The 12,884-nt window shown below is 30.9% G+C and overlaps 1 protein-coding gene and 1 long non-coding RNA gene across 2 annotated transcripts in view; both read right to left on the bottom strand.

The window, feature by feature from the left end:
- LOC117154213 (proton-coupled amino acid transporter-like protein acs) overlaps positions 1-12,860 on the bottom strand; it is a 40,810-nt gene extending 27,950 nt beyond the window's left edge. Inside the window, exon 1 of the mRNA XM_033329004.2 lies at positions 12,540-12,860. Coding sequence (XP_033184895.1) covers positions 12,540-12,575 — 36 coding nt within the window. The 5' untranslated portion in view covers positions 12,576-12,860. The remainder of the gene's footprint in view (positions 1-12,539) is intronic.
- LOC117154226 (uncharacterized) lies at positions 11,751-12,330 on the bottom strand. The gene is made up of 2 exons (XR_004463735.2): positions 12,160-12,330; positions 11,751-12,076 (listed from the first exon to the last, which is right to left on the bottom strand). It is a non-coding gene; the product is annotated as an uncharacterized LOC117154226 (long non-coding RNA).
- Positions 12,861-12,884: the final 24 nt, after the last annotated feature.

Raw genomic sequence — 12,884 nt, forward strand, 5'->3', positions numbered from 1 at the left:
GCGTAATTTCAAAGGATATAAATGTAATATAAAAATGAAAAATATATTAATATAAAAATTAGCGTATGTTCCTTCATATGAGATATAATCTGAAGAAATAAAAATCTGAATAAATATTCTATTCTTCGTACGACGTGTAATTTCAAGAAATACAATAACACAACTAATATCTTATTTATATTTACTTTGTCGAAGAAGTATTTTAATAAAGAATTTTAATAAATTCGTCGCTAAATAGATTAATATCGTTTGATATTCTGATAGAAGGAACGTTCCCGAAACGATAACGTTTCAAGAAATATCACAAACCAGCTGAAATGTTCAAAGATATTAATTATTAAAAGATAATCGTTTACAATCAAATTAAAATTAATTACACACGTCATAAATACGTAGGATCGAATAAAGATACGCGAGATACTCGTATATTTACGACCAATCAAATTATACAGCTTTCTCAGAGTTGCTGCACGTCATATCGACTTTTCTCATGGTCGCTTCTACGAAAACCAGGAGCTGAATTTGATTAACGATCCGATCGTTCATCGACGTCGATACGAATGACGATACTGGCATCGCGGAAGAATTCGAGACGGATATTGTTCAAGGCACCGTTAAACTGACATAAGAATAAATCGATGGTGTTGTAAGAGGAAGCAGATAATACAGATATATCATTAAATAATCGTATGAAGAATGAATGGAACAAGTATTGATATAGTTGATCGGTGCTTTACCCGATACATAATGTAACTAGCGTTGCGCTTCGTCAATTAACGATTTCCAATGACATTTCAACGTCATTGAGAGCTGTTAACTACGAACGTGGCACGAATTAAGTTACCATTGTTCACATGTTGACAATAAATAGATTGAGTATTAATTGTTACCATTCATTTTATTACCATTCGTTGACCTACTTTTAATAGGAACAATGGAAATGTTTCACCTCTTGTGTATGGAATTTTCTTGTTTGTTTTCTCAGCACAAATGTTTATTTCTCACTATTTTTATCGATTAACATTGGCACCTGAGCGATCAAGAGTTCGCAATATTTTTACCAAGATTATTCAAATTTAACTACGGTAGTTCGTTCTTTGGGAATCCCAATGATATTTTCGTACATATGTTGATTTACTGATTGAACCAAAAGAAAGAGATAGACCCCTACATATGTGACTACATTAAAGGAAATAAAGCTAAAGAGAAGCCTGTAGTTCGAGATATAAATAAATAGAGATAAAACTGTAATGTGATTAAAATATCGAAATAAACAAAGGAAATATCAATATTGAAATACTTGAAAAATTCCACAGAAAATTTTCTAATCGTCAAATTGTTTGACGATCTGAATTTATATAAAAAAATAACATCCATTTGTCAGATGACGATCAAGAATCGTAGGAAGTGAATCTTCTCATGAAACACGAATAACCTACGTGAGTCTGTTTAAAATTAATCGCAGCTGTCGAAGTGATATACGTCCGAATCATTGAAATTACATGCTAATTACAAGAATATTTAATAAAGCAAAAAAAAGAAGAGGGAAAGAAGGAGGAAGTATCGAGGAAATCTTAAAAATCTTTTGATGACACAAACGACACGTGAATAATCCAGAGAACGTAAATTGCTCAACAACGATTTATGCTGTCGAATCAGAGAATTAGGATGTTATTACTTCAATAAACATACTGCTCGACTAAACTCTTAAAACAATTTGTCTTTAAAATCTGTAAATAAAAGGATTGTAACTTCAAAATTGCTCGAAGGTGTTCTTTTTTCTTTTTTTTTTTTTTTTTGTACTTTTATGTACTTACATAGAAGTACATCATACACGTTCTTGTGTTTGTACCAGTATAACATGCTGATGTAGAAGATGCCGATAAGATATTATTATTTGATTAATAGTTAATCGGTATTATCCTGATAAGGAAAGATACTGGTTACTTAAACAAAGAATTTTAACATATTTGTTTGAGATACTCTTATTTTTAATTGAATTTTATGTCTTTCTTATAGTTTTGCTGATAGCATCTCATTAGCTAGTTTTTCATAAAAATAAAGTGATATTTGCCACTTGAAATATCACTATTATTATGTACGACGTATTATAATCTTATGATATTACATACATATCTTTGATAACAATAACGTTTACTTTCATTGAAATAAAATTGTAATCACACACATATATGTATATATATATATACATATTTTAATTCTGATTAATTATAACATACTTATTAAAGTTTAATAGCTTTAATGTAAATAAACATAACTAAACATTCAGCAATAGTTTCACTGTCCCACATCACCAAATTATCATATCCATAAAATGAAACATTCGAGAACTAATACGTGGAACATGTTTTTCTACGGATTTAGTTCCTCCTAATTGCACGATAAAGATCGTTTACAAGATAATGTACGTTCCAACCGGTAATTAAAAAGAGTTTAATCAAAGTAAGCGAATGAAACTGGATCGATGAAGCCACGTTATCGTCATATTCGACCGGAATTAAGAATTTCATTAAACTTGGATCGATCTTTCTTTTCATTTGACAGCCGGCAATTAACACGAGTTAGTGAATAAATGAATCGCTTAAGCCTTTGATACCTGCTTTTTTCGTTTAAAGTCATCGAAAGCTGCATCGCCATTATCATTCTGTTGAAACAAGTCTCAAGTTGAAATAAGCTTGCTCGTCTCGTTACTTTAAGCAGCCATTGTTAACTGGATTACGCTCAATTTCATCATTTGTAATTTATTTCCTAACAGGAGCAAAGTCTAATTGGATGAAAAATCGAATTTACAGCACGACGTTCCTTCTCACTGTTTCACGCTTCATATCGCGCAGAATTATCATTATAGCTTCCGATAAATTACAATTTATGAAAAATCCCAAGGTGTACAAATTTACAATTTACAATTTACAAAATACGCGTGATACGAAAAAAAATACATAAAATATGCAGAGTAAAATGCACGTTACAATATTCAGTAGATGAAACAAGTTTCCTATTTCGATTCTATTTCTTTATTTCTGTTCATAAATATATCAATTGTACAGAAATACGAAGTTTAATAATAGTACTCATATGTTATATAATATAATATTATAGCGATATCATAATTAATAGACCGAGGATATTTATACAACTTCATATTTCCATTAGAGCTGTGCGCCTTTCTACAAGTCCAACTAAGGAAATGCAACTTGAATAGATATTTGTTCTTTCAGCTAGATATTTATTATAGCGAGCGTTTTATTTTGGATATTTTACATTTTTTTTTTTTATAACGTTTCATGTATTTTGTATGATGATCAACATCATAAATGCTCCATTTCTTCAGATAAAACGTTGCTCATACAAACATGAATTTCTACATTGTTTCTTTATAAAACTATCTGGAAAATATGTTCCTACTCTTGACGACTGATAAAAAAAAATTAGTTTTTCTCGAAATGTAAAAAGCTCGATAATAAAGCAATTAAGAACTACGGAAACAACGTTAAACATTTTGTTCGTATGATATAAAGTTATCTCGATGATATCTAATTTATTGGTATCGAAATCACAGTGTAGTAAATTTTAGAGATTAAACGTGAAACAATTTGATAAAATAATTAATTCTTGGATAAGAAAGAACTGGACTAGGAGATGTGATGGATGGATCGATCGAAAATCTGGTTATTAAAGATTAGGAAATTAATATCTGTAATGATTACAATTGTATAATTCCTGCATGACTCTGAGAAATATCAAGGAATAAAGTACAAACTATTAATTATTCAAAAATATAAGCTAATGCGAGATTCTCGGCACTATATTCAGGCTGCTTTTTAATTAATTATCGTGTTTCAAGGGAAACACGATAATCAATCATTCCTAATTTGAGATGATTCGAATTATGCAATTAATTAAGATAATTTTGAAATAAACATTAACACACAAATATTGATCGTTCATTTCTGTATTTAATATTAATAAACATTTGTCGTGTATGTGGAATATTACGTACGTAATTTGTAATTCAATTATCGTAAATAATGTCGTTTTATTTGTCTCTCATTACACGAATGTGTCAAAAGCCATTCTACTTGTAAATTTCTTAATTTTATTATTCATTCTCAAAGAACAAACGAATTACTACTATAGATTTCATTTATTTATCACACAGAGGGAGAATAAATAATGAGAAATTTCTGAATAAATTTTAAAGAATAATAATGTGAAAAAATATCTAACGAAAAGAAAAGAAAATATAAATGTTTGTTTCGTTCAGGCGTCAACAGAAATTCTAAGATAAAAGTTCTAATAAAATAATACAACGGTGTGATGATATACATCTATAGGACGTTTAAATATCAGAATCGATGATCAATCTGATTCATGAGTTCGGTAAAAAATTCCATAGAAAATAGAGTCCCTTGTCTTTCGAATTAAATCACGATCGGGAGATATTCGCAGATTATCGACCTATCTCCAAGTAATCTATCTTGTGCCAAAGACAGGCATCGCATCGTTATGGCGCGTAAGATATCGTGTTGAAACTGACACGTTATGCCAGTTTTTAAGGAGATTAGCGAGAAATGCGGGAGGAGGATATCCAGCAATTTAGCACCGACTAATCGGTGGGACACGGAGTCGACCGGAAATCTCGTTACACCAATCACGCTGCTCCATACAATTTTACATTTAGGCTTGTATAGAATTCTACGAATAAAGAATAGAACCGACTTCCGTGTTTTTCACAGAGAACATTTCCTTGTTTACGAAAATAAAGCGTACGTTTCTTGACATAATTCGTTGTAGGAAACTTTGAGCGATAATGAATGTTCCTTCTGAAACAATTTAAATGTCTTATCATTGAGTGAATCACTTCGTTTCTTTTTTTATGCAACTTAAAAAAATTGCTTGATTTTGCAATGTGGAACATCGTTTTCTACGTATTGCACTTTTGCACATGTGTAGATCATTGAAGTTACGTGTCCGTACTATTCTGGGCAATTCTACTTTCCTTGGTGCTCGCTATTTCGTTTAGTATCTATACGTATGTTAGTGGGCCGAACAATTTTCTCTGGAATTTAGTATTGAACATAAGGTTTTGTAAATTTTAGTCTTTGAAATTTAATACTTTTATTTAATTCAATATCGAATGTTAAGTAGAAATGTTCTCTAATGAATTCCAAGAAACGTTTACACTTGGAGTTTACAAAATTCTACCCTTTAAAATTAAATATTACATTCAATTTAACATTGAGAATTATATAGAATAACAAACTTCGGAAACTCTACATCTATCGATTCCTATACCATTTTAAAAAGATTCAAGTATTTTGCAATTCTATGAAATATTATCTAGAATAAAATGAAATAATCCCTATTGATTTATAGATACGTTAATCGCAGTAATCAGTTGTTAAAGCGTTATTTGAAAAATATTTTAATAGTCTATTCGATTCTAAAACATATAATCTAAAATATAAACTAATCCTTGAATCGCTGAATAAGGCTCGCGTATATGTTAATTATTTTAAGTATTGTAATTATCCTTAAAATGTATTGACGTATATGTACATTGATATTGTATGAACAATCAAGTGCCAATTACATTTTCAAGGTAGAAAGATAGCAAAATAAAGTTATTTATCTGTCTATCTATAAAATAATCCTTGATAGCATATGGCGCCATCGCTAAAGTACTAAATTTTTCAATTTTTGAAACAATTAAGGAAAACTCTAACGTTTTCTTGTTCTGAGAAATATAATCTAAAATGAGATAAAAGAAAGTTCATATTGATTTATGATACCGTTTGTTTAAGTTATGTGGCCACAAGTTAAGCGACTTATTATCCAACAAAAACGTTATCGATGGCACCTTTTGCAAATAACTGTGTAAACCGTACGCGCATCGGGGAAACAGGTGAATTTATTGGCCAACTAAATAGAAAGTTATTTCACGGTTGCTGATCGACCAGTTACGCCGTTCCTTTTTAGGAAAATACGATGAAGCCAAACGCACATGTTCCTCATTAATTTCTATATCGATTAACATCTTTCGAAGCTGCGCGAATATTGGATGATTCTCAGCCAAAAAGATACTTACGTCTCACAGAAACGTGACTAGAAATTTACTGATAATAATTTTTGTTTATTGCATCGTCGCCGATGTGCTGTTGAAGATCGTGTAATATGTCACATAAGGCTCAAGAAATAATGTTAAGTACAATAGACCATCGACCATAATTAGCTCTTTAAATTATCAAGTTATTAAAATCTGATGCCTTGGAATTTGTTAGTTTTCAAATTTTTGCGATACCGAACGTTTAAACCAATCAAATTTTCGAACCATCAAACTTTCAAAGTTATAAAAACCTTTGAGTTTATAAAATCCCGAAATGTGAAATTCTCGATATTCTTAAATTTCAAATTTTTACATTTTCATATTTTCTTACCCGACTTATCGAATCTTCAAAATTTATTAAACATCGGATCTCGTTACTTTTAATCCGTTGCTTAAATACACTGCCTCAGTTGAACTCTCGTCAAATCTTCTGTTTAGTATGCTACGTGATACGCTACCTAAATGCGAACACCTTGTTAATTCCTAATCAACTACCCACGCTAATAACTACGTATTTGCCTAATCGCAGAATCAACATTTGCCTTTAAAACAATCCTTCATTTCTCTTAAAACCGTGTACTCCGATAATTACGCAACAATTATCAAATAAATATTACATTCTACAATAAGTGAACTTGTGAAACTCGCAACGTAAAGTAAACCAAAATAAATTCAAGCTTATTAATATCCTGTTATAATGCGACAGAAATCATAATACGAATAAACACACGCGCATAGACAGATGAGTCGTATAAACTTTTTACCTGTTATCACGCGTAGATAATAATTCCTGTTATTTACACAAAACAATTGAATTATTAAGCGTGTAGGAATGTAAGGACATTCTCAAATACAAGGTCGTCTTTGTTTATCAATGAATGATTTTAATCCTATTACTTTTTCTTATCATTTAGAATTTCTATTCAGATAGAATTCATTAACCGGTGTATAAAAAATTATTGCATAACGCTAGAATGAGATAAAAAATGAAACAATTAATAGATTATAAGGGAACCTTTCTCAATAAAGAAATTATTTTCCTTAATATTAGTAACTATATTTTGTATAGAAATTTTATATACAAATCATCGTAATTAATAGATTGCAGATGTTTGTGCAATTTTATATTTTTGGGACTAGATGGAAGTAAATGGAATCACGTTTGATCCATCCGCTAGATTTTAAACGGAACTAAAAATAACTAAATAAAAATATAGTCCACTCGTTAAATATTAAATAGAACTAAATACAACTAAATAAAAATTGTGCTCTACTCGCTAAATATTACAATGAGCGACTTACTTTGAATATTTTACGAATTTCTACATATTACGTGCATCCTGCACATTTGTCAATCTTTTACAAATAAATGTTTAAATATTCGTTATCTAGTAATTGAGTATTTGGAATCTTAAAGGTTCGATTCTTTCTGCGCAATCCAATGATAATTGGAGACATCTCGTTGAAATTAAAATAAGCGTATAAATTCCTCCATTACGAAATCATCGAGTCTAACCTCCTGAATGTAAAACAAACATTACACCAGAACAAAATATGTATTAAATCGACGAAACGAGAAGCTGCCATGTACAAATATTGACAGTGCTATGATAAAATTTGTTACTTGTACATTTCCATGACTAACATCAATCCGTTCGAAAACTAGCGGAATATTTTCAATCATGTGCTCATACTTGGTATAGGTTAGGAAACATCTACGCAATATGTAATTTGAATCTCATTGGCGGATAGATCGACTTCGAGATCGATAACTAAGTGGGGTAGGCGAAATAAATAGACCAAGCTCTTCAAATAACTTTAATGCTTTTCGCCATACTTCGGTATTCGTGGAACCTAAGTTAATATCTATTATAATTACCTTGGCGCCAATCATATTGTTATACTGTTATATCATTGAGAATATTGATAAATACATCGTTCACTGTTCCTCTTACACGTGTGTAAAGTTACGTATAGACATAGTCATTCTAGAATCACTGCTTCTATTAAATATGTACATCTTGGTTGCAGTTAGATTTGTTGGTTCGATTCAACTACTTGAAATAATTTATATCGACAAATTAAATTAACGCAGCATCGAATCTTCAGAATTCCAAAGTACCAGACTTTCGAATTTTCAAAGTTCTGAATTTTCAGACTTTCGAATTCGTTTTTACGCTTTATCCCTCTGCTTGGTCCTTAATGGATTGTCATTTAATAAATTTATATATACTGTGTGAAATGATAATTATTATAGCATCTACGAACAGTATTATTATATATAGTATCTGCATAATAAAATTTATTAGCTTTATAACATGGAATCACATTCGTAACATGAATTATACATTATATTTCGATGCAACAGAAGCACAGGCTACATTGTTATGTAAACGTTAATTTCAATTCTTCATAAGGATCACTGAATACAAATTATCAATGTGTCGCATCTGACAAGAATGTCAATAAAATAGTTACAGAAACGATCATGAAGCAACGAGTTAGCCGCCTATCCGGTGTTCAATTGTCTTACATATATACAAACATACAGAAGTAAATAGCTACTATCAATTCCTGTGTGTATAACCTTTAACAAGTTCACTTAAGTTTCACTTAAAGTTTAAGGCGTCAATTCCTTTGGAAGTTCAGTTCATAAAACTTTGATCAATGGAAGCATGCAAATAGACCACGACTCTACTTGAAATCGCTATCATTTATTTTTATTCTCTCATAACGACATAGTGTCGCTATGTGTGTACTTTTCATTAGAAAATCCAAGACAAATATTTGAATTCTGGCGAATAATAATCGTGTCATCGATGATCGATGGTAATATTTAGACGGCGAATTTTTATGCAAATTTATATTTAGTTGTGGGCACAACCAAAAAGATGGAACTTGCGTGAAGATTCGTTTTGTCTTACCCTACTTTTGATATTTCGTATATTTTTATTTATTATACGCATTCTCTGCATTCTTTTTTTTTATCTCTAAATTTACATAAATGCATAAAAATCCACATTCAAAATTTGCTATCAAAATTTCATTTCTCTTCTAATAAATCACTATTATTACGATAGGCGAAATTTGATGTCCTCTCGTCGTCGTAGCGAACCTAATCGAATGAAAAATTGCGTTTAAAACGCCTACTATCGAATATTAACGCCTCGACAAAATTCACATGCAATCTGTAATAATCGTTTGATCAACTGCTTTACCTCGGCGAGAAAATTTCTAAGTTTCTCACGTAACAGTTATTATCATAGGAACATTCCCTAAAAAAGTTCCATTCGAACGATCTCCCCCTTATCAGGTAATACGATCTACGAAAACAAGACGAACAAGTCCAAATGACGGAGCTGAGTAATCAGTGTAACAAACATTTGATATCGCGGCCAGTATTGTTATTGAGGGCAATAATTTTTTTTCTCTCTCAGAGATACGGTACTAAGGTCGATTCCCAGAGGACAGAAACCATTTTTCCTCGATTCTCCTGCTAAAAGCTGTCGAATCGCTTCAAGGAAAACGACACGTCAAGTACATAAGTATACGATTTGCAGGCTATGAATCAGATAGAGGTAAGCAAAATTCTAACGAGGGAATGATACAATGACATTTGTCGGTTCGTAGATTAACCTCAATTTTGATTCTTAGATAATGTCTTTCGATTTTCGAGCCCCCGATCTTCTCATATTAAGAGCTTCCAGATTACGAAATTACACGAATTATCAGTTTTTTTCATTTTCAGATGTTCCAACATTAGACATTTTTCTTATTATGAAATTACTTGAACTATTCTATCTCTAGGTGTTCATATATTTAATTTTTTATCATTAATTAGAATTTTACGGTATTAAGCGAAATAGTATGATAATCGGATGATTCGTAATTTGAAAGATTTATTTACATATTGGTTGAATTGCGCAAAAGTGCCCTGATATTTGAATTCCACAAATTATATGTATATATATATATATTACAGTTATTAGAACGAATTCAAATATCACAAACGTCTTATTGTCAATGATTCCAATTGCTCACATTAATACCTAAATCCACAATATCAACACGGGGATTATCGATTCTTAACATAAATTTTTTTATTCACGCGTCTATGTGTGCAACAATGTAACGACCTCTGTTTGGATAAGGTTCACTGATCTATTTACGGGATTACCGAATTTTTACTTATCATCCTAACGATTACCTGTGATAACGTGAATTGTTGAATCGAAGAAATTGGTTCAACGTGAATAAGCATATTTCCGATCAATAAATAATATTCATTTCATTTTTGTCTGTCTAATAGTATTCATTTGTTTCGTCATATTTGAGTTAAAAACTTTTCCCTTTTTTATTATCAGAAGAAATATCGGTAACATCGTGTAATTGGTTAATTAATTAAGTAATAATTAATTCACAATTTTACTTGGATAAAGAAATCTTAAATTTTCAACATTTTTAGAAGAAAGATTCTTTTTATATTTAGAAACCTTTCTTAGCTTAGTCGTAATTTTTTATTTTAGAACATCAAAATGTTACTAAATTAATAACAAATAAATTCAGAATCTTTAGACATAATTTAAACAAAAATTCGATCTTCAAACAGTAAAACCGATTACAATCATAGAAAGAAAGTGAAAGTAATACTAAAAAAGGTTCCTCGACAATATAGTATCAACCACCAACTGTTGCAAATGGAGAAGTTATAAGTCACGATGAGATCGGTCGATTTCAGGCTGAAATTATTTAATTTTTTCTCGTTCAGGAACTACAAATCTAATAAATCGCAAAAAGAAGATTGGAACTCGCAAAAAAAAAGGAATAAAAAAGTATAGTAATCTCGATACGAAGGACACAGTTTCACTGACCGTTCGACAAAAGCGGTTCACAGTTCCAATCGAATTTCACATCCTAATGACTGAAATCTCGGGAGAAAAAAACTTGTCGAAGAATTCGATCCGATCTCGAGCATAAAAAACTTGCTTCAATTTAAATCACGAATTTCCTCTGCGTATTGCGAGCATTGACGTCACATAGTTCTGGTCAATATTGTCCTTCGATGTGGATAATTTTTCATTCAGACAAGAACTTTCCCTTTTCGATGATATTCGAGATCATTCGATTAATAGCAACCGCGGAATCGAATACGCAGTGGCTCATAATGAATATTTTAATAGTTTCACTAATTTTGTCTAACGATATACTATATTAATACGAAACATTTTTAACTTCATGTATAGTAACATTTCGTTAGTATTATTGCTTGTTTGTATGTGAAAGATGAAAAATTTCGTCAAAAAGTCTACAATATTTGGTGAATTTTGAATATTCAATTGATGTTAATCTTTTTTTGTATAACCTTCTTTCACATATTTTTGCATATTTTAGATGTATTTGAAGAAACAGAATCTTGAAATACTACAGCAGAAGCGCATAAATTAGTCAATTTTCATTATATTCGAGATAGATTAAAACGTGAAATTGCAAAAGTTATCATAGAATTGTATAATAAAATATTTGGAACGAAATACAAAATAAATGGTGTTTTTATTAATGAACGATAATTTTAATACTTGTGGAGAAGAAAAATATTATAGTGACAAATTATGATGAAAATATCACGTTTTTCCTAAAGTATTTATTTACGATTGAAAATTCTGACAAGTATACCTATATAATTTTAAAATAATTCAACAAACATATTTCCTTGTACATTACGAATTTACTATTGTGTTTCTTCGTATTTTATAAAATGACAAATTTCGTTATGTAAAACGTATTCCAATTTTCTTCTCCCAAAGAAATGTTTTATTAAAGAGGAAGAGAAGAAATAAACATGAAACACGTCACTCATATTGACCACAGTATATCGTACAATTTTTAAACAATTAGATTGACGAGACGAAAACAATCTTCATACTCCATAGAAAAATAAAATTTCCCAAACTGGAACGAAAGTAATCGAACTACAATCGAATTACATGTGTCATATTAATATATCTATAGCGAATACGTCCATTTCTACTCACCTAGACATTAATTAACACAGATATACAAATGATAAAAGGATCGAATGAAACAAGAATTGAATCATACCGCCAATTCACCCAGCGGATAACAGATCTCTGTTCTATCCCTACCCACGATTTAAATATCAATTGTCTCGAAAAAATGTACATCACATGGCATAGTTAAAAGTAATGCCAATTCGCCTAATCGACCTTTAACAATTTCCTATACTATATATCGATACAATCTGAATATAAATCCCCGCTAAAAAAGAACGATCCATATATCGTGGAGGACAAAGCATATCAGTGCGTAATCGATGTATTTAGTGCGAGCATCCTACGTAAACAAGATAAACATAAGCAAGGAGAGCAAAGTAAATATAAATAGTGTCACTCACCGTACTCGAGGTAAATCCGAAATTGTCGTGCGACATTCTGGTGGGTCACTTCTTCTGTACACACCGAGAAATAAGGTGAAGAGACAAAGAGGGAAAGAGAGACACACGAAGTATATCACCTGGATGCGGTGCGTCAAAAAGAATAAAATAGAAATATATGTATATATATATATATAAGAGTCGCACGACGCAAGTACGGAACAAGGTTAAGGTAAATGAGAACGCGAAGCAGCGAAAGATGTGAAAAAGGACAACCGGTTTCAGTTTGTTATGGTACGATGCATTATTGTGTGTTGCGACAGGTACGGCCGCCGCAACTCGACTGATCAGGGTTCGCGCCAAGTA

The sequence above is a fragment of the Bombus vancouverensis genome, chromosome 3 (assembly GCF_051014615.1).
Source record: "Bombus vancouverensis nearcticus chromosome 3, iyBomVanc1_principal, whole genome shotgun sequence".
NCBI classification, from domain to species: domain Eukaryota; kingdom Metazoa; phylum Arthropoda; class Insecta; order Hymenoptera; family Apidae; genus Bombus; species Bombus vancouverensis.